The sequence below is a fragment of the Zophobas morio genome, unplaced genomic scaffold, assembly GCF_036711695.1.
Source record: "Zophobas morio isolate AGI-343-1 ecotype UQ-CSIRO unplaced genomic scaffold, CSIRO_AGI_Zmor_V1 ptg000044l, whole genome shotgun sequence".
In the NCBI taxonomy this organism is placed as follows: Eukaryota; Metazoa; Arthropoda; class Insecta; order Coleoptera; family Tenebrionidae; genus Zophobas; species Zophobas morio.
In genome coordinates, this window is record NW_026972149.1 from 8738291 (window position 1) to 8764313 (window position 26023).

At 36.5% G+C, this 26023-nt stretch overlaps 2 protein-coding genes across 6 annotated transcripts; one reads left to right on the top strand and one right to left on the bottom strand.

Annotated features, from left to right (window-relative positions):
• Nucleotides 1-23390, top strand: LOC135141734 (fibroblast growth factor receptor 3-like). Of its 5 annotated transcripts, none has more exons than XM_064073102.1 (21): nt 1-43; nt 17780-17878; nt 17932-18180; nt 18231-18299; nt 18350-18688; nt 18765-19088; nt 19139-19353; nt 19427-19562; nt 19610-19669; nt 19718-20047; nt 20099-20250; nt 20302-20422; nt 20476-20823; nt 20874-21064; nt 21421-21556; nt 21601-21730; nt 21779-21899; nt 21949-22180; nt 22231-22535; nt 22583-22820; nt 22870-23390. In XM_064073102.1, exons 2-21 carry the CDS (start codon nt 17806-17808, stop codon nt 23199-23201), a joined length of 4101 nt encoding a protein of 1366 aa, XP_063929172.1. In that variant the 5' UTR covers nt 1-43; nt 17780-17805; the 3' UTR covers nt 23202-23390. The 5 variants fall into 5 exon arrangements, with proteins under 5 accessions (XP_063929172.1, XP_063929170.1, XP_063929174.1 ...); XM_064073100.1 differs by lacking the exon at nt 1-43 and adding an exon at nt 7473-7791; XM_064073104.1 differs by lacking the exon at nt 1-43 and adding an exon at nt 7473-7791 and having other exon boundaries at nt 21610-21730.
• LOC135141891 (probable splicing factor, arginine/serine-rich 4) lies at nt 406-1074 on the bottom strand. Its single transcript, XM_064073467.1, has one exon. It carries the CDS (start codon nt 1072-1074, stop codon nt 406-408), a length of 669 nt encoding a protein of 222 aa, XP_063929537.1.
• Nucleotides 23391-26023: the final 2633 nt, after the last annotated feature.

Consider the following 26023-nt stretch of genomic DNA (forward strand, 5'->3'; position numbering starts at 1 on the left):
ATTCTGATTCTGCATTTATTGTGTATTCATTGCTGAAACAAATGTAAGTACTTTTTTATTGATTTATTGCATAACAAAATTCCCATAAAGATTGTATTGTTATTTACAACAATTACGAATAAAAATAACTTATTGACGAACACTTTATTACGACAAAACATTAAATACAAAAAAATGCAATTACGTTACCACAGCTCTTACATAATTCCCAATAATTTATGTAAAAGCTACTAGCAACATAACAAAAGAGCGCATTTTTGTGCTGCAATTGGAAATATAAACCACCGTTGACAACAACCCACAAAGTAAAGTCTCTTTTTAAGGAAACCTGCAATGATGACAGCTGCCATCTGTTGAGTAGAGATAAAGTAAACTTGGCGCAAACTTCGTCGTACATCCTGTAGACTAGCGATGTTTTCTGAGCTTTTCTGCCATGGGAGACGACCCATAAGCAAATCTCCTATTCGGGGGTGGCTTCCCGTATCTCGCTTCCCTGATTTTAATCCTTCTCCCATTCAACCTGGTGTCGTCCAAATTTTCAATGGCAAAAATCGCATCATACTTTCTGTAGAACCTAATAAAAGCGAACCCTCGATTCAAATGCGTATGACGAATCCTGGGCACGTAAATATCAGCAATTGGTCCGCAGTGGTAAAACTTGTCTTTCAAATCTTTTTCGTCTGTTCGATATGTCAAATTTTCGACTTTCAGGGTGAGGTATTTATGCGAATAATATTCGGAGGAGTTTGAGTCTGAAGACTCGCTGCGTCTGACGCGCCTTGCTAGGCTTCTTCTCAATCTCCTGTCTGTCAGGCTCACTTCCATGATCCTTCCTTCCATGACTTCACCGTTGAGACGATAAGTTGCGTCTATTGCGGATGATCTATGGTAAAATTTTACAAAGCCGAAGCCCCTGCTCTTCTTGGTTACGGGGTTCTTAGCGATATAGCAGTAACCAATTGAACCATATCTGGAGAAAATGCGTTCAAGGGTATCTTCAGAGGTGGAGTAGGACAGGTTGCTGATTTTCACGGTGTGGAGGCGGTGGTAGTTTGGGGGAGTATGGTTGCGCATTGTGATATCAACACAGCCGCAGAGGTACAATACAGTGATAAATGTAACACACTAAGGTATCAAAGTGGCGAGGAAAAACAAATTTTGAAAAAAAAAACTCTCAAATGTCACTTTTGAAATTTACTCGGCGCCATGATTACGCATGCGTCAAATCCGTGACGCGTTGATTTCATAATAATTTTAATTTAACGCGGTACCAAGTTTGAAGATTTACTTACATTAGTTTTATTAATTTAACAACGATTAAAATTTTTGTTATAAAAAGACGGACAATTTTTGGATGTAGGTAATATTGGCGGGACATTTCAATGTGCCAAGTGTCACCTCTGTGGCGAAAATGACATGCATACGCACATTGTGGCGGGGAATTTAAATAACAAAATACACAGAATCTTAGTGGCGTGTCACAACAAACCTTAAATATATTTTGTGCTATGGAGCCTGGTCAAAAATTAATAAATTTATTCGGGAGAACATTGACATTTTAAAACTAATGAATTAATAAATGAGCTGCATTATCATTCAGTTTCACAAAGTTTTCACGTGTATAGTGTGTTCTGATTTTGACAGTCAATTGTTTTATTCACGAAATATAATCTCGTATGCTTTGCAACTTGTTGAAGTGGATTTTATAAATAGCGAATGACAAACAACATGTATAAAGATACATAATATGATAATGACTTTGCAACATCTTATTTCGTTTCTTTTAGAATAGATGGCACCAGGTATTAAATTATAATTACTACAATTAATTAAGAACTTTGTAATATGTAAATAATCTAAATAAAGCTGCTAAATTTTCGTGAATATTTAACTTATTTAATAAAAGTTCTTCTCAGAATTTATATATTTCGGTTGAATTTTAATTTTAACATACGTTTTATTTAAGCAGCTCTAAATAAGTTATGAATGGGTGATCAACTGACAGCGTTAATTTATTGTTTTAATGAAATACCCTAGTACCACTCGACTGCATTCTAAATTTAGGTGCTTGCGAATACTGTGAAACTATTTTTAAAATATGTATCAAAATTTATATCTATCAGATTTTAAACACTGAATTTTATTCATTGTTATCACAATGTGTGACTTGACAGAGGGTGACATATTTTGTAAGTGTCAAAACTTTGATGACATTTTGACTCGAGAAAAATCCAAAGAGTGAACCGATTATAGATGTTGTAGTTAGGTTAGACAGTATCAACAGTTTCTTGTATGACTCAGCTTCAACGAAAAGATCTGGTATTTTCAATGTTTTAGGTAGAATATAAGTTTTAATTAATTAATTATTTAATTAGGTAACAGAATTATTGTACGTTTTCATGTCCCCTTCACTAGGAATGATAATATTATCCCTGTGAGTATACTTTTATTAAATTAATTAATTATATAATTAACCTAATTATTATGTCCGTTCATAATCTCTTTCCTTGGGGTTATGTGTACGCTACTGCAACATTACTGCGGCAGGTAATCATTTATTCACCCAGCAGTGCGGTAATGACCACATGTTTAAATAGTGATGCTAAATTAACTCGTACATTTTAAAATGACCATCGAATGAAGTAAAATATATATTTTTTTATAAACCTGGAATTAATAGTGAATTAAGTGACTGGATTTCTATACGTTTCTGCATGAACAAATTTGTTGTAAGTTGTAAGATGTCTCAAAAATTTATGTTATATTATGAATTTTAAAATTAACCGATTTTCTGGAAAATGTTGACATCTCACAAAAAATAAATTTTATTTACTCTCTTTAATTCAATTGACATTTTGGAAGTAGGCGAAACTCCACTCCCACGCTTAAAATTCGTCGTAGAAAAAAAATTAAGTAGAACTCCGAATAAAGCGTGTTTTCTTTTGGTTGATTGCATTCGCCGTTAATACAGGGGAAAATACGCAAATTTATTGCGTGGTCCCGTCAAAGCATGGTCAATTAATTGTACACAAACTTTACGTTTCTGGCCACCGGTTGATGTGTTGACACATTCGATGGAACAATATATGTGAAAATTTGAATTTGCTAAATTAGTCGATTAACTAAAGGACCTTTATGTAAACCATTGAAAGAGTTCAGTCTTTTACGTATATGTGAAGCCAGCGAATGAAAAAGTGACGAGTGAGTATAACTAAAAGCGAATATAACGGAATTTAGGAGATTGAGCTATATTTGCGACGTAGCGATTTTCCTAGTATCCATCAAACTTCCGGAACGTCGGAAAAGCAGAGCGATTTTAATTCGCGCTGCAAAAAGTGGGGCTTCTGGGTAGAATTATCCGATTTGTGATGCGGCCACAGCTGTGGAAAATTTGCTTAGTACAAATGTAGTCACGTATCCGGTAAAGGGAGAATCACATCTTTCCCTGATGGCCACTTATATAAATTTGAAATAGACGTTTTTGTGGAAATTTGCGTTCGAAAACTAAACTGTAGAGTATATAAATAAGTATCTATTGTTAGAAGCGGAGTTAATGAAACAATACGTCGGGGAAAAAAGTAAAAGAATAGCAAAGGGGTCCAGCTACCCTTGTTTCTGTTTTTGTCTGAATACAAGGTTGAGGTTAATTAAGGATCAACCCTGGAAAAACAGCCGAAGGCATATAATATACTGCGCTGAAAGCAATTCCGGCGGCTGCCTTTAAAACACGGGATGCACCTGTGCTTGTAGACTGCTAGCATTAGACACATCGTATATACTGTGACATCGTGGAACATACAGCATCGAGATATGAAAGGCGCGTGCGGTGTTTCCCGTTTCCGGTTTCTGTTATTTTCGGTATACTCTTACCTTTTTTTACCTGTCTTTTATTCTAAGAGAGAGCTCGTTAAATTTTGTTTTAAAAATAGTCTTTGTCGCGTTTTTATGATTATACTCGACACAATCGTCGAATGTTAATACGTACTTTTTTAACATACATCTGTCAGTAGTAATTTTTTTCAATCGTTTGAGGCGTTTTTATGATTATGCCGTTCTCGATCGCTGAATGCTAATACGGCGGACGTCGATATTGTTCTTTGAATTGAGTATATCGTTTCGTGTGACGATAAGTAAGTTCCTCAACGTCCGTTTGCAATCCTACCTGTATGAATAATCAATTTCTCCGCTGCGTTTCTCATATCAATTTGCACTTTGAAAAATAAATCGTGTGATAATGGTATACATCCGGCTAGTGCGCATCTTAAATTTTCCGGTAACCGCAGTTGTAAAAAAATAAACTTTGTAACTAACAGTTTTCCACGAATTATTTCAATCACCAGACTTTACGTTAACGCTGCCAAATTATGTTTGCCTAAAACATCCACATCGGATATCCCCAGTTATTACAGCTCAATAATATTTTTATTGTAGCCTTTATTCCGCTAACTATAGACTAAAATTACAACGTTGTGTCGAATTTGTAAATTGGAAAACAAGTGAGCGAAATTTCGAGTATAACATTACTTTGCTGCTGGCTTACGCAATAATTTTCTTAAGTTAAAGCGACTTAAGTGTTGAACATATGCGAAGGAGGTATTATTTAGAGAAATCGCCAGTGCGTGGTCGACTGTTATGATTGTAGGTGTAAATAATTTGACAAAACGAAACACTTCAACTTCAGAATAAGAATAAATGATTCAACGAAAGAACCGTTATTGAGGTTACATTGTTTCAACGAGCATCATCTGTTTACGTATATCTCATCTAAGAATTAAAAAAATATCCGCCATCGCCATCTTGAATTTTTGGCTTTAAATCAATCACAGCTGTCAAAATTGTAAAGCATGTTTCAGGATCAATCAGCTATCATATTCAACAATAACAAACTGAAATTTGATTTTGTTAACAATTGGCAGACATATGATCTCTTACAAACTGCAAATGTGCCTTAACATAATTAGGCTTTATCATGAACAGCTTGGCGTGTTGACGATAAATAAAGAGCAATATAGGCGCGTAGATTTACTCAGTCGACCGGATGGATGGGCTATTATTATGAAAGTAATTAGTGAAAAATCTTTACTCGGTGATAAATGCCACACACCAGTACAAACTAAATCATTTTTATTACGTTTGTTTTGGTGTGGGATCTAGTTCTTCACATTGCTGGAATTTTAGAGAAAAGTGTTGAAATTTCAAGCATTCCTATTACAAGCAAGATGACAGATTTACTAAAGATTGAAAACACATTAATTAATTGCGTAATGTACTCAACGTCCGCTAAAGCATGTTGGAATTAATAAGTTTCTAATTTTCCAAAACTAATTAGTTACAACAAAATACTTCTTCATAAATATTGCTCATTCGGCCGTAAATAAAATCAAACCGGTTACAAAGAAATTTATTAATTTAGTTAATTGGTAGGTATTATAATACGTGCTTAAATACTTCACTTATTTGATAAATAATACGAAGCAGCTATTAAAAATTGAATTTTGTGGGTAAACTTGGCTTGGCTTCAATACTATTTTACTCGTGTTATTAATTATGGAAATGTCATTACCACGTGGTGCTGAAAACACTTTATTTCTAAAAAAACTATTTATTTAAATTTAGAAAATGTGATGTTACCAAATAGTGACATGTTCGTCCCGGATAAACCACGTAATGGAAAAGAATATAATACGGCTGACATTTGACATATTTTTTCTCATAAAACAACAGGTAATATTTACCATACGGTTACTACCTCCATGTATTATACTAAATGTGACATTTATTTTTCACCCCCTTGTGTGAATTGATTCACGATACAACTTACGCTTTCCGTGGCCCGCTGTGAACTCAAATTTTATTGATTTTAAATGTCACTTATTATTTTATGCTGCGTTACCTACATTAGTGTTTTTACCATATATTTTAAATATGTATACATGTCCAGTGCAGGGGAAAATATTGCACCCTTACCAAAGTAAAACCAAAAATCTCAAATTTGGTACCGAGGGAATGTGACACAATATTTTAGTACACTCAGAACGATTTTTTCTGTATTCCGTAAAATTTTATTGTCCTCTGTGACGTTAAAGAATGTAATAGTTGTGTAAACAAAGCCGAAATGACTGTATCAGTAGCAGGTAGAATCCCGTGCTTCTAAAATTTCAGTATGTGGGGAGAAAAGAGCGAGACGCTGAATGAAGGTTAGGTTAGGTTAACTTTTTTGTTCATGGAGTTGTGGTCACTCTAATTGATTAAACAACCTTTATTCAACACGAAAATAAGTTTTTTTTAACTTTTTTGGTCAAAATAGTGTACCTAATCATTAGTGAACAGAGTACACACCAGTTAGAGTGGTGGGGTTGTTTACAAATTATTACAAAATAACACTAAACCACACGAGGTATTAGATTTAATATTGTTGTAAATAATATCGTGTTATGTAATATTATCTGTATTTGTAATTTAACGCCTGACAAGTTAAATTTCCCTTTAAATTTTACCACAGTTTTCAAGATTTGTAGTTTTACACTAATTATTATTTAATGAGTGCTAATTATTTATATCCTCAAAGGAGTATCACACGGTCAAATTTTGGTTTATTGTAACTTATTTTCCCTGGAAGTCATTAAACTTGGAATGACGTCAGATAAACAAAAGTATATGACTGTGGGATACTGTCACCATGATAGTAGCAGAATAATATAAATTTAGTTATTTGTTGGGCTCAAAATGGCTGGAATTAATGGGTGCTCAATTAATTTCATGTATAGGGTTGACAGTTGACTGTAGCTGTCACATTAATTTGGCGTGCTAGTAATCCATACCCAATCTCGAAAGTGACGACATAAATAAAATCTGAAAGAATGTTTGTCTTTTTATTTTTCAGAATAAAAAGTTCTGTTAATTTTGGTGACATTTTGGTGAAATGAGTATTTGATTTAGCGGTGGTACCAAACTGTTTTGCAACAAAAATAGTAGCTTTGTAAATTTATTTGTTTTCTGCTAAGTAGTTGTTTTTCGAAATTTAGATACCGTATTTGACAATTTGGGTTATGGGAACAAATTAGATCGCCCTCCGCTGCCAATTTCGCTTAAGATTTTAGCACATGGCACGGTTTTATGAGAACACAAATACGATAATAATGGTACTAACAAGCGTTTTGTGGCGATAGCATTGGTTTTCCAAATTTGGCAAAGTTTATTTGTCGGAGGTTAATAGTTTTGGGAAGTATCGTTTTTGGGTCCGGCCCCTAGCCGTGCCGTTTGCGGAGTCCGTTAGCCGTCCGATAAATAATTAATGTACGGCTGCAGAATGTCCGTTTTTGGCATGTTTGTTGACGCAAGTGAGTGTTCGCCGTTGTTTGTATAATTGTTGTAATTCTGGTGTTGTTTTCGCGTTCGCAAAGAGGTCCGAGGGGAGGTACGGTTTGTTTATACGCGCGATCGTGCCATACAGTAGTGGTATATAGAAATAGACTTGTAAGTTAAGAACAGAACAGAAGTCGCATCTCGCCCACGCCAGACGTCTGCGTCCGTAGTGGTCCTCAGTGTGTGCGATAGTCAAGCCGGAGTAAATCGCAGCCCATTGTCCGCGCGTGTCAACTATCGGACCTTTATTTTCATTCATAAACCCGCATCTTTTGAAAATGCGCTCCTTCGGAGGAATTAAGCCCGGTCAGCTTTAGACGACGCTAAATAAGAGAGCGGAGTGCGGAGTGCGAACTGCGACTGAAATAGAAGTGATTTTGTGCAGTCTTGGGCTAAATACGAACGATTTGCGGCCGATTCTGATGGGTAAGTGATGTTTGCGCTTCAATTGCTCTAATTAAGGCGAGTTATTGGTAATTGGAGGATGGAGACGCCATGCAAACGCTGCTTCGTCTCAATACCGGGTATTTTTGGATTCTGCATGATTATTTTACTAACAGGTCTAATCAAAACAACGCGCATCCTTAACGGACTTAATCGACTCGCTCCAGATACACCTAGAACTTAGCCAACTTAGAACCACTTGAGAACTAGGGCCATGTGCTTCCGCACATTATCATACAACAGACAATTGCATAATTGTTACGTTGCGGTTTACAAATGCCACTCGTGTGGTCAAAGCTAAGACGCCGTAATTTATTCAAATTCTTCCACATGAATCATTCATTCTGGACTCATGTTTGGTCACCGATCGACTGCACTAATCTTATCGAAGACCGCAATTAAGAGCATCCCTGCTCCTCTTCCATCACCGGCCCGTTCGACCATAACATACTAAAAATCGTTCGTTTACTTTGGAAAAATGAATCGAGTTATTTTCACACAACCATACAGATACGCAGGTACAGATCCAGATACAGATACACGGAATAGATGCAGGTGGACCGTGGATCAGTCGTCACCGGACACGGTATAGCCCCGGCAAAAGCGTAGAAGTACCAAATAAGAATGTTAATGCATTATTTTTATTTAAGGCTATTGTTCTCGTCATAATCATTCGCAAGGTACACACTGTATACCACTAGAATACTAACTAGCGACGATGCGAGCTGCGTCGCACTGCATCTTAATAAGTTGAGGTTTGAATTGCTTGTTAAATTATATCCGGTGCTTTGCTGGTCCAGGCCAAAAGTTGCGGTGTCCGATTACGCACAACTCGTTTAGTTTCCACTAAATCACTTCATTCCACTACAAATTGCCCAGACATTTAAATAGCCATTACTCCCAGCAGCTGTGTCAACACAATAAACACTTTACTACGCACAACTTCACCCCGTCGTTACGCCAAAAAACTACAAAGTCAAACTCTGACCTCCACACGACTGCCTATTTTCGCATAAATTGTTTAATGTTAATTACGAAGAACACCTGGACTGTTGAAATCGAAATGAACGCATGTTTTTTGTAGGGGGATTTAAATTTATCTCAAAATCGAATCTTGCGTGGGAACTAATGATTTGATAAAATCGAACGGGCAATTACGGTTGCATGTCCCGGCTATTCTTTACTCGTTTCTATTAAACTAACTTCCATTCATTAATTGGGCTCCCGCATTCTTCATTATCTCTTTTCTGAGTGGACAGATGGGGAAATGTAAAGATAGTTTTTTATTAAATCTGGTGCCGATACAGTTTGATTTTTTCTGACTCATTACGTTTCGACGAGACTCACCAGTAAGGTATTTTCCTATTAAGAAAAGATACCTTTAATTATCGACACTGCAAGCACCACTAACAGTTTAGTCAACTTAAAACAAGTGCAAGCTGCGCAAAGAAGACTCCACTTTTGTAAGTTTTTCCATATATAGTACCCTAAACAGTTCTTCTATATATGAGTTAATTCAAATCAAGCGACCAAATTCACAGTTTTGACTCCGAATATTTGTTTTTACCCCGATTGTACCAGTGTTTGACGTTCAAAACAAACGGAGGTTATGTTATTGTGTTTTCGTTACAGACTACTTGATCAACACGATGTTTGAACACAGCTACAACAACCATCATTTAAATCCTTGTACGTTATAACTGTGTTTTTAATAGTAGCTGATGTTCAGGGAATTTTCGTGTTTCAGTTCGTTATACGTCAATTTATAAATATTTAGAACATATTTTTAAATAACGGGCGAAATTTTTCACAAGAGAATGAACAAACGTGTCCCAAAAATATCAAAAATGCATTTCTACGTACAGGCAATTAAGTTTTGGTACGTCAAAGTGAATCTTAAAACTCACATTCCCTTCATTTTATTGGTAGTTTTGACCATTTGGTCTTTAAGTTACGACAGTATCGGATTATATTTCTGTCGAAATGGCACCCGCAGATATCATCTAACGCGTGAGTATATTTTGCTTTTAAACACTCATAAATCAAACAAGGTCTTCCATAATTCAAACTTGTAGCTAATTTAGCTTTTTTGTGCTTAATTTTAGATCGCGTGGTACAAAATGTTCTTACTTAGCAATTTCAATCCAAAAACTGGTTTCATGGGCTGCTCTAACTGTCTGATTTTTTTTTAATTAAGTAAGCAGTGAAGTAAATTATTTATTAATGTTGGCGGAAAATCACTTTAATTAAGAGCAGATGTGATGACTATCACTTTGTGTATTGACAGATATGTAAACTTTATATATCAAGTTGGCTGAGGTTTGAACACAACGTAATTCCCGCACTGACAATTGTTTTTCTAAGAGTTGGTATCTTGTTAGTTTTATTACCGGATACCAATTTATTGTGTTATAGTTATACCAAGAAAAGACGGAATTAGAGTAAGCCATGATTGTAACTAATTCTGTCCGGTGAATGTTAATTTAAGCTGTCAGCATATTTTCAGGCTGTGAAGCTAATTATTTGTCCACCGAAAAACTACTAACCATACAGTTTCATGCGTGAGATTAAACAACTGATTACAATATGTTAATTAACATAAAAATCGTTTTATTTTTTGATGAGGTTAATTTTTTAAACAGTCAGAAGTGAGGTTGAACATAAATACCTGTCAAACAGATAAATAAATTAAAGGTATAAAGTTATAAATGTTTATCTCTGATGTTAAGAGTGATAATCCCTTCAGGAATTTTTTAGTTGTAGACGTCTTCGTAGTATTTCCTGTTTAATTAATTTTCACCATCTGCGTGTAACTCGTGACTAACTTTTGGAATAAAAAATGTATAATTTATTTTATTAATACGCGTCGAGTGTGTGATGGAGAAAGATGGAAGAAATCTGGTTAATGTCAGAATTTGTCGTAAGTGCATTTGTGTACGTTATGATACGACGAACCCATTGAATAAATTAGGAATGATTTAATGTATAGAAATGTTTCTGGTTATAATTGTATAGCGCAGTGTCGCGAAATCGATGGTCTTTTTCTTGCGGGATCCACAGAGCATTAAAAAGCCACTACCCTACCTTTAGGTGTAGGATTTATGGCACAGGATAATTACATACAGCGCTGGAGCTTGGCTGTATATCTGATGTCATAAATTTTTTTTCTGTTGATTTTATCTACCGATCGGCGATGTTTATCATCCATCACAAGCTCTTAACTTCTAAACAGCCAGTTTGTATCAAATTTCAACACTTTTTGTTTGGCTGTTTTGTTCACTAAATAATGGGTAGTAAATTGAAAGCGGCGTTAGTTTTATGACTCCTATCCCACTTCTGATCCTAGACTAATGGTTTCCACACACGTGACAAATACTTAGGATACTTTAATTTTAGAAAGAGGATATTGTTTCCGTTATTAAAGAGAAAAATTGAAACATAAAGTTAAATTGTTTGTTAAATGGTGATTTCCTTTTTCCTTAAGAAATGTCGTGACTAGTAATATTAATTAGACTAAAATGAAAAAATGTGCTCGAAAAATTCCAACTCTTTAGAAACTTCCGGCTGTTAATGTGAATAATTTTTCCGTGTTTCATATGCGGAATTCGTTTACTAAAATAAACGTGGAGTCAATCACCCGGAATTTTTAATCGTGTCTGTTTTGAAAATCCCGATTTTTCAAACTACGAAATTTTCGAAACGAAAGAAAATCTTGAAACATTTATCGCAATAACATATTTTAGCTTTTGACATGTTTGTATCTGCGGAATTTGAAAAGCGTCTGTCCTTGCCATGTTTAAATTCGCCCGAAAATATTAGTTTAACTTTCAAAATCGGAAAGCTACAGGTTACAAGTGCAAGCTTTATCAACACTTTGATCTAAAATAACCCCTATTTGCAAATCTAAACAAAACGTACCTCTCCTAGGATTCGTAGGATGTTTAACTCGCTTCTTTCAACGTCGATGTATATTTGTGTTAGTGATTACTTTTTGCTTTTGATTTACTTGGCTCGAATCTACATTTGTGTAAAGGTGCAAAGGAACATGCGTTAAAAACTGGTTTAAGCAGATTTTGCACACATTCATCTACTTGTTTGTATTTATGACAGCCGTCACTACTTTGTGGCAAACGAGAACTCCTTTTTTTGAATTCTAGATTTAGATCGGTTTTGTTAACACGAGATGAAGTTCATAAGAGGGGGAGGGAAAAGGTGCATCAGTACCATCTGGCGCGCAGTAATCAAAGTTATCTATTCATAATTTAAAGCAGATGTTCCACGAAAAGGTAGCCAGTGCCCCAGAACCTGCTTCGTGATGGTTCTGGAATTTGTCGTTTCATCCATTCGGTGACTACAACAGTAACATGTTACACTTTCGGCGTAAAATGTGTATCAAAATTTCTGCGAATATGAGGCAAAAAAATTTTAGGTTGTGACTGATACACGTGTCCTATTTCTTTCCAACACACACTAAATCTATATCTGTCATGTTCTACTTATATGATACATATCATATGGCATATAAATGTTCTAACCGATCGAAAGGAATTCCGATGTCAAAATAATCAACTGTCAAAATTATCATTTCACTATTTGATTAACGGTATATCTGGTTTATCTACGATCATTTATGAATGCTTTATTCGATTAAGATAAGAGTTATAAGCAGGCTTTTAATTATGGATTTGTATTTAACCAAATCAGGTCATGAGTGGGGCACAAACGTGGTATCGGTTAAACACCTGGGACTGTTTATCGTAATCGTCTGAAATTTTGCATGGATAGTCCAGAATTTTACAAAAATTAAAAGTTTCTATTGTAATTACTACTGACCTGAATGTGAATTACACGTTCATAGTCAACGAAGATTGTCAATTTTTCGGTTAATATAATTTCCAATAGACGTCATGTTTAAGAAAATTCGCTACGAATACTGTTTAAGCAGTCTGAATGTTTTATTCATCAGCTTCGCCATTTTGTTGGGATTGTCACGTTATGAATTTGAATCCGTTCTTGGCACTTGTAAAACGTCATTAAAGCATTATTTGTTTAAATATAGCACACGATATGCGGTTATTTGTCATATTTTACTTTTTTTTTAGTCACAATAGTTCATACAAAGCGTCCACTGAAAATTTCGACTATACCTAGATAGGTATGGTGTTAGGGCATCTACTCATCTTTTATAGCGACTTTTTGGGTTATTTGTAAGTAAGGAATGTGTTTCGGTGTCTATATACGGTATACCTGTATCTAGTAATTAATGAATTAGATTATATTGGAGCCTTCTTAACTTTCACATACATTCACTATAGATGGTTTTATCGTTGCTACGTGTGTTGTTGAGGTTAAGTACGAAACCATTAACGCACGACTACTACATAAAGGAGTTTTATTTATCGTTGATAAGTAAATAAATGCATTTTTTTTTAGCTTGGTTCCATTCTTTTGACGCACTGTTTATCATCACGAGTGTCATTTTTAAGTGCTCCAAATTTAATTAGTGAGAAATTATCCCGACGAGATGTAAAAGTTGAATTACAAAGATCTCTCTGTGTGTGGGTGTGTGCGCGTTCGTCGAGCTGCCAGAACCCTTGTTGATTGTTTTCAAATTTCTTATTGCAACAGAATACAATGAAGAAGTCAAGGTCGTCTTGATCAGCCCACAATGTTCTTGCTTTTTTTCAACCAGTATATGTCGACTTTATTTTCATTCTTTGAATTTGCACATTTTTACGATGACTTGCTATTGGGGTGGCGCCGTAGAGATTAATTGAGTTGTTATTATATATTTTTAGCACATGAGTAAACTGCAATTACACGAACTGTTTCGTTCTATGTTTCGTAGTGGAATTTTTTGTGAAGATATTTGGGTATTTTTTAATATTCAGCGTCAGTTGGCGAACACGGTATGAAAATTCATGAAAAAGTTTTATATGTGATTGTAATTCCTCTTCTCGGAAGAGGTAAGGGGGCGATTTGTATGCTCGTCGAGCAGTGAAGAGTAATCGTTTTGTAATAATACAGGTAGTCGTTGAAAATAATTGTTAAAATCGAGCGAAAATTTAAAAATAGCGCATAACATAACAAAATGGCATTAAAATTTTTATGGATTTCGCTCTATTTATAGCGTTGTGACGGGCGAGTTCGGCAGAAGCGGTGATGAACTATAGCTTCCCTTCAGCTTTCAGCTTCCAGCTTTCAGCCGGCTGTCAGGCTATATATTATTCGAAAAATTTTGACAGCGGATGAGGCATGTCGACATACGTCACAGCGGCCCGAATATGGCACAATAACATTGTTCTTTAAGCGCAACAACAACCGATTGCTATCACAGTTATTCGAATTCGTCTAGGCGGTGAAAAATGACGCCTCGGTAGAATAAGGCGATACAGGAAGATTGCAGGGCCGGTTTTAGCCAGAGTGCGCCGCAAGGGCGGAATTACAGTGCTTTATTGGCATATTTAGTTACAGTCCGGTGGAAAAGTGTGTGGTCTGGGCCGTGGGTAAGTCGAATCAGAATTGCGTGGGATTTATTCAAATGGGATGACACTGCATGGTAGGAAGACGAGAATAAATATACTCGTGTAGGGCCCGTGTCTCTGCTTTCTACAGGAGCGAGATAACATCTCATATAATAAGGGGCTCTATTAATTTACGACTGGGCCCGCACAGGAACACGTCTTAGCCGAGATGATAAAGGGCCATATGGTTGGGGTTTTTTACCATAATGAATTATTACCAACTTAACAATAACCTAATTATTAAAATTCCACGCTCTAATAGTGATTTATTCTGACAAATGTATCTCAGACACATTTTAAGGAGCCCCCTGGCAATACGCCAGCCCAAATTCGTGGAAAATTTTTCATATTTTTACGCGTTTATTAAAAATCACACGACTCGATTGGTTTATTCGACTCTTTAAACTTAACCTGCTAAATGGGTCCATCGACATCCGAGAATACAACATAAAGGCTTGTTTACACAACTGAATTATTTCGCCCTTTATTACTTCTGTCGGCCCAAGCTTGTAACCGCAGTATATTATTAGATATCCCAGGCAAAGATGAATTCATTAACTATAGTTTCATGTACCTTACGATGAAAACACGTCGATAAGAACTTGACAAGAGAGTAAATAATAGGCACACGTTACAGTCAATATTCCCTCAATTAACCATAATCGACATATTTCCGCCCCAATTAACTATCATTGACATCCTTTCTGGTAATTTGCCGCAATTGACTCTCTCTGTCAATCGCTGTAAAAAAGCCAGAAACGTAAAAATCGCTTCTTCGTGGTCATTAAGTCTTGGATTTAACATAACCCCCATTTTTTTTGTTCTGACATTTATTATTATAGTTACGGAAAAAATTCACTTCCTACTTATATAGTTTCAAAAACTCCACACAAGCACGCTTCATTTACACTACCTTGCCAAGTTTTCGTACTTTCCATTGAAGCAACACAAAACATTGTAAAATGTAGAAATATTTTAGAATCATACTTCTCGTGTTGATGTAAACGTCACGTTGCACCGTTTTATTAGAAGGATTATACAAAATGTTATAATGTTTTCAGATGTAAACTAAAGATACTACTTCCCTATTAGCTGAAAATCTTTGAAATTTCTATTTTCTGTATAATTTTTTGTGAACGCACGCGTCTGCTTGTGACGTCACTGAGATTTGGATGAGTGTTTGCTTTTGGATTTCCATCATCATATTTCGTAGTTTGTTGCAATTTACATGAAAACTTTGGTTTGCAATTGACTTTTGTATGCGCACGCATCTATGTTTCATTTCTTTCTAACATGTTTTGATTCCTATGTAGCTATCCTTGTTTTTATCTAAGAATAGGTATATGGATAATTGCGATTTTATTTTGCGCACTAGGATTGAATAATAACATTTTGTCAACATGTTTACCCTTTAGATTTTAAACCAGGAAAATACAGGAGTTAACTGATACGTAATCAATAAAACCAGAATTATCCTTGAAGTGGAAGAGAAGTCAACATCAATTATATAAGATCCAATTAATTAGTAACACTACTCTGTAATAGAAAATAGATTTATCTTGGTTATTATTTAAGTTCTGGTTCGTTCAGCTATATAGTGTCACCACAATTAATTACAGTTTAACAAACCGACGTCAATATATACATAAATATGTATATTGAGTGTTCTTTGTTATTTAGTAATAAACGTGTAACAACGATGACGGAATCGGGCGTTTGGTGTCTTTGAAAGCCGTGGGCTTGGTGGTTTAGATTTTTTAACGTTGGCACTTACGACTTCTAAGAAAGTGCGTTGTAGCTCCCATTTTAAAATATGAATTATTAGACGGCTGGTTTATGATTGATTTCCAAGGTTGAAAATTACCAGAAATCACTGCAAGCGTACTAAAATAGAAATAAATTAGACACGGATATCCTGTAATTCATCCAAACTTAACATATTTAACTGTAATTTTATTTGGATCGGAAATTATTTAAATTTCTTAACAATAACAATGAAGTCAAGAAACTCTGGTATAAAAATTCTAGGTCGGTCATATTTTCCCACAAGTCCAATTTCGGCGGGCTTTTGTGGTCCGAGAGAATTTGGCACCATCCCTTGTTTCCGGTCATCCGAAGACTTCGTAACTTGTGTACTATTGAGTTGGAGCAAGTGGGTTTATGACGGTGTCGTAGCAGGTCGAAGTCCCGACTTTTTCTTCAATTTAAGCCAACACAAAGAAGTCTTTGAGTTGACCAAGGCGTCTCCACGCACCCAACTGTTTATTTCACCATGTATTTGGGTCAGTTGAGTGATTAAATCCCTGTGCAATGTTCAAACCGTCTCTTTTAAAATTCATCAACAAAGTCTCCTTTTATTGTTTGACGCGACCTTTGCTGCATACGTGACGCAATTCCGATTGTCCCTTTTTAGATTAGATTGAATAATTTAAGGAATAACTGCCAACAAAGACACTTATGTGTAATCCGACTTGATTCGAATAAACTAATAATACTCGGGGGGTTTCTCTCAACTTTGAGCTTTGATCTTGGGTCAAGATCTGACTTTGAAGCAATAATCTTATTAATAATCCCTCATAAACCTGATCGACCCACTCTGTCGCTGTAAATATTAAAATACTCACGTATAAATATCGAACCTGAAGCTCGACTCCGAGGTGAAGAAGTTGCTAGACTTGGTAACGGAAATACGCTGCTAGCCCGTTCCGTCTACTGTTCTGCACATGTGGTAAACACGTGTGCCTGTTTTTAGTCACCAATCATCCTAGACCCTACCACCACTACCTGCACTCCAGGTCTTCGCACACTTTTGCTCAAACTTCAACCCAAACAATATTTACACAGATGCTGCTACATTCCACCAGACTCGCGACTAACCTTCATCGTACCGCGAAAACACCATTTTGCACGAAAAATTCGCAAAATGAGCAGATTATGCTCGGCTCGATCACACGTGACATCAATACCACCTTGTACGTTCAAACAGTGGTTCGTATATAGAAATCCACACTAAATAATTGGACAACTGTTATTATATACAAGTAGAGTAAATATTTGGAAGACCCAGAAGGGGTGAAATATTGTTCATACCCAAATACGTGTAAGTCATACCTTCCGTTTCTCTCTCGTCTTCAGTCTAATTCAATTACGTTAATTCAAGCCACATTTACTTCACGTCGAATTCCATCTATTTAAAAAATATCCACTTGGCAGAAGTTTGGCCGCGGTTAAAATTAATCTTTTAAATTATTATATGTATTGCGGAGTAGTGACATCCTGATTTTTTTTCATAAACCTATTTAGTGAAAGCTTAATGACGTTAATAGAGATTTATTAGGATCGAGCTGAAACGTGAAAAGACCTTTCCGTTTCAAAAGCTTTTCGAGGAAATAAAAAGCAAGGCTCTACCATAAATTTGGAAAGTGCTTAAAGACTTCTACTTTCAGAGAACTCGCTGTGAGGATCCGTCACCATGATACGAACGGTGTGGTTGTTCTTCGCTTTGGCGACGTATAGTTCTGCACTGCTTCCATATACGGCAAAAGGTAAGTACTCCAGTTTGATTTAGACTTTTTCCATGAGAAAATTTTTTGATAAGGAAATTTACCAATACACGTTGTGAGAGGCAAAGGGGAAAGAACAGAACTGAGTTGTAGTGTAGCCGGTTCACCACAAACACACACATTATGGTACAAAAATCACAGAATTCTTCTTAAAAGTGATAGAATACATTTACGTAAAACGCTTGTGATTGATAATCTAAGTTTTGAAGATGCAGGTAACTACACCTGCTTAAGTTGCAATGTCTATAGTTGCATCAATCGTACGTACAGCCTTCAAGTCGTTGGTAAGTAGTAACAAGATTTTGCTACAAATGTATCAATTTTGACATTGTAGATGATTTAGACAGAACCTCGGATAACAGCGAGGTATTGACAAATTTTTTGAGCGACGATAATTTCGATAGTAAGTTAGCAAAAGATAGCAAATACCATGTCTTTAAAAAATATTTTCAGAGGATGAAGATATCTACGAAACTTATAGTCGTACGAAACGTTCGACAAACGATAGTCAAAAAACGCCCCCTGTTTTTGTATATCCTGGAAAAATGTCCTCAGTTGTGGTAAAACCAGCTGGTAATATGTTGTCTCTAAAGTGTACATCTAGCGGCAGTCCAGCTCCAAACGTAACATGGTACAAAAATAATAAAACTCCGCAACGAAAATTAGGCGAAATTCGTGATCATGGATCAATAACCATGGAGGATTTAACCGTGGAGGATACAGGCAACTATACTTGCATAGTGTGTAACGAACTAGGATGCATACAACATACGTATTTTCTTGAAGTAACCAGTAAGTGTCTTATGTTTTTTTTTGTGGTGATTTAGACCGCTTTCCACCAATATTACACATTACACAACTCTTTTAGAAGACTTTATATGGGATCGTTCCAAACGCGAAACCGAACGGAAGGCTCCTTACTTTGTCAACCCTAAGAAAATGCCGAGACTAGAGGTGAAGCACGCCGGTAACATGGTCAATCTAAAATGTAAAGCTGGAGGTTTCCCAACACCGAATATAACGTGGTGGAAAAACGACAAAACACCTCCAAAACGGCAGCTTGGCGAAATTCGTTATCAACACTGGGGAATGGCCTTAGAAGACTTAGTTACCGACGACACCGGCAATTACACTTGCGTCGTATGCAACGAACTGGGTTGTATCAACTTCACCTATTCCGTTGAAGTTATTGGTAAGTTCTTTATTCATCCTTTTCGCCGATTTTGAGTAACGCCAATTTAGAGCGCTTCCCATCAAAACCGCATATTAAAAATGGCTACCCTCAAAACTTTACCGTTTTGGTAAACACGTCGGTGAAATTTGAATGTCCTCAAACGATCCCCGATATTGAACCGTATATAGAGTGGATTAAAATGGAAAACAGAGCTGATTTTGACGAGAATTCATTGACTCTGGGGGGAGGCACATACGAGAATACATCATTTGCTGTGGTGCAGGTACAATGTTTGTCATCATACTTTTGCATGTAAATGATTATTATTTGTATTTAACAAAGTTTATTTTCGTTAGAAATCTGGTGATACCGACAATCCAGAAGTTCACGAAGTTAAAAACGTAACTTTGCAAGACGAGGGATGGTACGTTTGCATTGCTACCAATAGTTTAGGTCAGACTGCTTCTAAAGGTTACTTAAAAGTGATAGAGAGTGAGTACTAGTTTTGTGCTTGTTTTTTTTTTAACTTCTAGTTGTAGAGATTGTAGAAACGAAGATTCCTGAGTCATCTAAAAAATACATATTAAATACACTTTCTTGTAAGTCCATTTTACATGAAGATAACTGCGAGTTGACATTATTTTTAGATTTAAGTAAACTGGTGGAGGAAGATCTAAATCACAATCGTCGTACCAAACGATCTATCGAACAAGTGCCGCCATTTTTTATCAATGTTAAAGAAAAATCAGAAGCAATAAGTGTATTGGATGGTGATTCGATCCTTCTAGAGTGCGAGTCAAAAGGAACTCCACCTCCTAATACTACGTGGTACAAAAATGATGAACTTTTGGAATCGCGGTACCACTTTTCCACCTTGCCACTCAATAACGTGACTTTGAAGGATTCTGGCAACTATAAATGTCTGGTTTGCAATGAAATTGATTGCGTCGATCATGTTTTCAAAGTGAAAGTGATTGGTACGATTGATGAATGAAAATATTACGTATCACTATCTTCGTTTGTTGCAGTATCATTTCCCATGAAGCCGATCATCATCGATTATGTCAACAATATTACTTTACTTACCGGCGATAGCAAAAATTTGACGTGTGATTTTCCCAAGGGAAGTCGAATTTACTGGTCACGAAAACTCTCCAATGGAAGCAGTGTCTTTGTAAAGGTAAGTACTCACTACAACTTTTCTATATTTCCTAAATGTGGACGTGATTAGGAGAGTAGCAGTACGTACCAAATCCAGAATGCGACACGGTGGGATGAAGGTTGGTACTCTTGTATTAGTGTTACCGATTTTGGCACCAAAGAAATTGCAAGATACCTGACGGTGTTAGATGGTGAGTACCACCAATAGCATTACAAGACTCGTTTATAATGCAATCTGGAACAGATGACGATAGTAATGACATCCCAGAAGACTTCACATGGGTTCGTTTCAAACGCGAAACCGAACGGAAGGCTCCTTACTTTGTCAACCCTAAGAAAATGCCAAGACTAGAGGTGAAGCCCGCCGGTAACATGGTCAATCTAAAATGTAAAGCTGGAGGTTTCCCAACACCGAATATAACGTGGTGGAAAAACGACAAAACACCTCCAAAACGGCAGCTTGGCGAAATTCGTTATCAACACTGGGGAATGGCTTTAGAAGACTTAGTTACCGACGACACCGGCAATTACACTTGCGTCGTATGCAACGAACTGGGTTGTATCAACTTCACCTACTCCGTTGAAGTTATTGGTAAGTTCTTTATTCATCCTTTTCGTCGATTTTGAGTAACGCCGATTTAGAGCGCTTCCCATCAAAACCGTATATTAAAGATGGCTACCCTCAAAACCTTACCGTTTTGGTAAACACCTCGGTGAAATTTGAATGTCCTCAAATGATCGCCGATCTTGAACCGTACTTACAGTGGATAAAATTAGCCAACACATCTGATTTTAACGAGAATTCAACTAATAATAACGACACAGTTCTACAGGTATTAAAAAGAGAGGTGAACGGTGAAGGGTGGTGATGGTCAAGTGCACATTTTCTCTCACTTTGTTTCTTTTTCTCGTGTTTTTACGACTCGATTCTCTATTCTAGAACGCTATCACAACAAGCCTGTCTGTACACATCCATTAGAAAACATGACTGTGGTTGTGGGCTCAAATGTTAATCTGACATGTACCTTCCTTTCTCATCTAAATCCTTACATTTCGTGGACAAGGCAATACAATGCAACGTATGCGGTTGTGGTGCAGGTATAATGATTGTGACCTAACTCTTATTTCTGCATGTTCTAACTATTACTCTACTCTGTTGTTCCATGTTTTAAAATCTTCTTCCTAATAGAAAAGCGGTGATACGGATAATCCTGAAGTTTACGAAGTTAAAAACGTAACGTACCAAGATGAAGGATGGTATGCTTGCATTGCTGCCAATAGCTTGGGCCAGACTGCTTCCAGAGGTTATTTGAAGGTTGTAGACCGTAAGTACTCGGTGGCTGCAATTACTTCCTCTCTCGTAAAACAGGGCTTGTAGGGCTTGACGTTGAGCAGAAGTTCAATTCAAACAATTTTATCACCTATGCAGCTATAGCTATAATCTTGATCCTTCTCGCAGTCTGTTCGATTGTGGTGGTCTTCTTCAAAAAACTAAAAATGTACCTTTCAACCAAATTCTCGTTTCTTGTCTAAAAGTGTTATTTTAGTGAAAAACAGAAGAAAATTTTAGCCTTGGAGACAGTAAGAGCTGCGGTAGTGACACAGTGGACTAAGAAAGTGATCATCGAGAAAATCCAAAATACTACTGAAGATGTGTCTGAACCTTTGGTGAGTGTTGATTTTCACGTTAGGTAGACACTAAGTCGGGTTTTTGTAGTTAATGCCTGTGGTGAAGATCGAAAAACAAAAGACCCAAAATAACAACTCTGGGGACGGGATGATTTCCGAGTACGAGTTGCCGATGGACTCGGATTGGGAGATCCCAAGGGCTATGTTATCCCTTGGTAAAAGTTTGGGGGAAGGAGCTTTCGGAAAGGTCGTTAAAGCTGAAGCTATCGGTTTGTTGAAACCTGGAGTCACTAGCATAGTGGCTGTTAAAATGTTAAAAGGTAACAAAATCTAGACGCTGTTGTCCAAATTTCACTCTTTTATACTCTAGAGGGTCATACTGATAACGAAATGATGGATCTGGTTTCGGAAATGGAGATGATGAAAATGATTGGGAAGCACATCAATATTATCAATTTGTTAGGGTGTTGTACACAGGGTGGTCCCTTATACGTTGTGGTGGAGTTTGCCCCTCATGGTAACCTGAGGGACTTTTTGAGACAACACAGGCCATCTTCTGGTTACGAACCAGCGATTGGAATAGTAGAGAAAGAACGAAAAACTTTGACCCAAAAAGATTTGGTTTCTTTTGCGTATCAGGTGGCAAGAGGGATGGAATATTTGGCGTCACGAAGGGTAGGAACTAATTTTGTTGTAATAAGTTGTACCTTTTTGTTTCGTAGTGTATACATCGAGATTTGGCCGCAAGAAATGTGTTAGTCAGCGACGATTATATTTTGAAGATCGCAGATTTTGGTTTGGCCAGAGATATACACTGTAATGATTACTACAGGAAAACTACAGATGGAAGATTGCCGGTGAAATGGATGGCACCTGAAGCTCTCTTCCATAGGGTGTATACTACCCAATCCGACGTTTGGTCGTACGGAATTCTTCTATGGGAAATCATGACACTTGGAGGTAATTGATCACGTTTGTTAAATTTTGAACTAAAGTAATGTCAAAATAGGAACCCCGTACCCGTCGGTCCCAAGTGTCGAAAAACTTTTCCAACTTCTCCGTAATGGCCACCGCATGGAGAAGCCGCCATGTTGTTCACTAGAAATTTACATTCTCATGAGAGAATGTTGGAGTTACCAACCCAACGAGCGCCCGATATTCTCCCAGCTTGTGGAGGATCTGGACCGAATTCTCACATTTACAGCGAACGAAGAGTACCTAGACTTAGGTCTACCACAACTGGATACTCCTCCATCAAGTCAAGAATCCACTGGAGACGAGGAAGATTTCCCTTTTGCTAATTTAACTAGTCAGTGTCCCAATAACGTGCAGCTTGCGTGATCGATGAACTCGTATAAGAGACTCATTTTGTGTTTCAGTAATCTGTAATAATAATAGGAGTACACATTGTATTTTCACTTTTAATTTCACTTTTATTTAGTGCCACCAAAGAACAGATGCAATTTAGTGTAAGTGGTTACGTTAAGATTAAGACTGTAAATTTATGTAATAATACATTTTTGATAACTCTATGTGTTTCTCATTGGTCAGAATTTGTATATACTTGGTTTTGTTGATTTTTAATTAATAAAGAGGAGCAAGCGCTTCGTTAAAGTGGTTTAATTGCGTCTTGCATACAGCAGTGGAGCCTTGAGAGGGTTTATCGATTGAGCGGGAATACTAATTTGGAGATTTGCAACATACCGGGTGTGGCAGAAAAAGGGAAAATTTCTAATTACAAACAAGTATTTAAAACAATCGAAATGCACTTACTGGTTTATTGTTACGAAAATGTCAGTTCATGAAGAGATACATGTATCTGGTGGTTTTGTAGTCAGTGGGGCGATTATTATCAAATTCGGTGAATTGTTATCACTTTGGGTGAATATAGCTCCGTCCGTAAGTGTATTTCAAGTCATCTATGCTACTAGTGGTTTACGTCGTCCGCGATAGTGACATCTCGTTATAACTGACACAATTAGTATAAGAATTGTAAACATATTGTAAATGTGAACCTTTTTTTGTTAAACCTAACGTTTATTTATTGTGACTTTTGTTTTACGTGGGTTGAGCAACTGTAATACAGTTGTGTATTTTGTTTACTTTGGCTATTAACAACGTACATGGAAACTGCATACAAGAGTTCCCGACAACTATCGTTTGATTAAAATTGCAGTAGCGAAAGAATAATTATGACGTGTAATGTGTAATATAGCGTAACGTAACGTAACGTAAGTTGATATGTCATGACAGTTATGACACCGCCGGGATTAACTATGGGTGTATTTGTGGTTGCATATGTGTCGGTTTTCTTATAGAAAATTCATTAAAGGGGTTCGGAAGGGGGTACAGTTGTTTACTCGTAATTAATTATTTGTGTAGCGAGGGAGATAAGTGAGCGTATTCCACTGTGTGATGATTAAAAATAAAATGGGGTGATTTAATTGGGGTTATTGTTTAAGTTGGGTTAAATAGGGCGATGAATGTAGTAGAAATATATCAGTTCGGTTAGCTTCCTTTCGGGGTAGACGTCATCAAGGAACCTTAATTAGTGAGAAATTCCAACCAATAATTGCTGCGAATTGGTAAATTAATTACCGTAAATTGCAGCAATTTGCCAACGTACTGAAAGGTGTGCGAGAATTAAATGTTTAGGTAGTTGTTGAAACAAACTTGTAGCGCGGAATTATTTCGGCTCGCCGAAATAATAAAAATAAAATTTATGGGAACCGAGGCGTTGTAATAAAATTTCAATCTATTCTAGTGTAAAAAATTTGGTGTAAAGATATGGTATATTTAGTCCACTTGGCGCTATTCATCACGTGAAATTATAGCTTAGACATAAAGCGAACTGCGTTCGGTGAAATGCCCCCGTAATTATAGCATTTTGATAGTTTTTGGAGTTATGCCCGACCGAAGTAATTGCACTCTTAAAATTCCAATTAAAACAATTTCTCCACAAGATGACACAACTCTTTCGTTGAATTGAAATGCGCGCTTACAAATTCCGAATCTATCCAGTTTGACATATATCAAAGTTTTGAAAAATGCGCGTCAAAATTGGTTTTCGTGTTAGAACAAAGAAAAAGAGTTATGGCCAGATTTTGCATACTTTGTTGAATTGTTGACAGTCGTATCGTAAAACTACTTTAGATTCAGGAGGCACAAATATGCGCTCTGCTTTACGATTATAAATTGGAGCTCGCATTTAGCAATTTGCATCTAAGGTTGTAAAACAATAATTCATATCTCGCTAAAAGTAACAATTCGCGCAATTCGAAGATGCTTTCGTTTACACTTTGTGAATTTTCGTTTCACTAATCAACGAACAACTCTGTCTATTCAGATCCCCTCGCACTGATAGTGTCGCTTTCGTGCTATACACACAATTACTCACGCAACCGGAAAATGTCATTACCTTTAATTACATAATTAAGAAAAAATCGAACCGTTCCAAATCGAACAATTCTTTCACAAGCTGTCTTTAATTAAAACTCTGCACCTTCATCTCTGATTAATGAGTCCACTGAGAACGGCGAAATTACCCGCAGCAACATAAAAATTTCATAATTTACCAAGGAAATAAAATCGCGTAACCCGGCGCATCCACCATTTTAATTCGAAGAAACATTTACAAACCGAAATGCCTTATTTACGACTCGATGTAGACTTCACTCCCTTGGGACAACTTCGTACTAATTATTTGTTTACAACTCGTATGTTATCTATTCTACATTTTATATTTATGAAATTTAACAATTAAAACGATATTCTTACAACAATATCGTCTAAATTTTTTCGCATTCATGTTCAATTACAGACTTCAGTTAAATTCGTTACAGAACTCAAGTACGCCTTTGTTCACCGCTTGCCGATGAAGTAACAATTCTAGTCCTGGTGGATAATTAATTGTTCGAATAAAATTTTAGCGACTTAAATTGATACAGTCCGGACGATGAGAAAATGTGTAAAAACCGGTGTCATGAAAATTTATCAGTCGCTAGTCCCGGCGCATCCGCCATTAATCTGTCTAAAAAATGATTTCTAAACGAGAAGACATTGTTATTTATTTGGGATATTCCCGATATCGCCCGACGTCTAGAAAGAACACGCCGGAGCTGAGGGAGGTGCTCTTTTTTCACTGAAGACGAAACGTGTGGAAA

Excerpts from the sequence above, each read along its gene's own strand:
- LOC135141891 (XM_064073467.1), bottom strand. The coding sequence starts at position 1,074 with ATGCGCAACCATACTCCCCCAAACTACCACCGCCTCCACACCGTGAAA.
- LOC135141734 (XM_064073102.1), top strand. The coding sequence starts at position 17,806 with ATGATACGAACGGTGTGGTTGTTCTTCGCTTTGGCGACGTATAGTTCT. Across the intron at positions 18,300-18,349 it reads GAGCGACGATAATTTCGATA|AGGATGAAGATATCTACGAA; the intron begins GTAAGTTAGCAA and ends AAATATTTTCAG. Across the intron at positions 18,689-18,764 it reads GTATTTTCTTGAAGTAACCA|AAGACTTTATATGGGATCGT; the intron begins GTAAGTGTCTTA and ends CAACTCTTTTAG.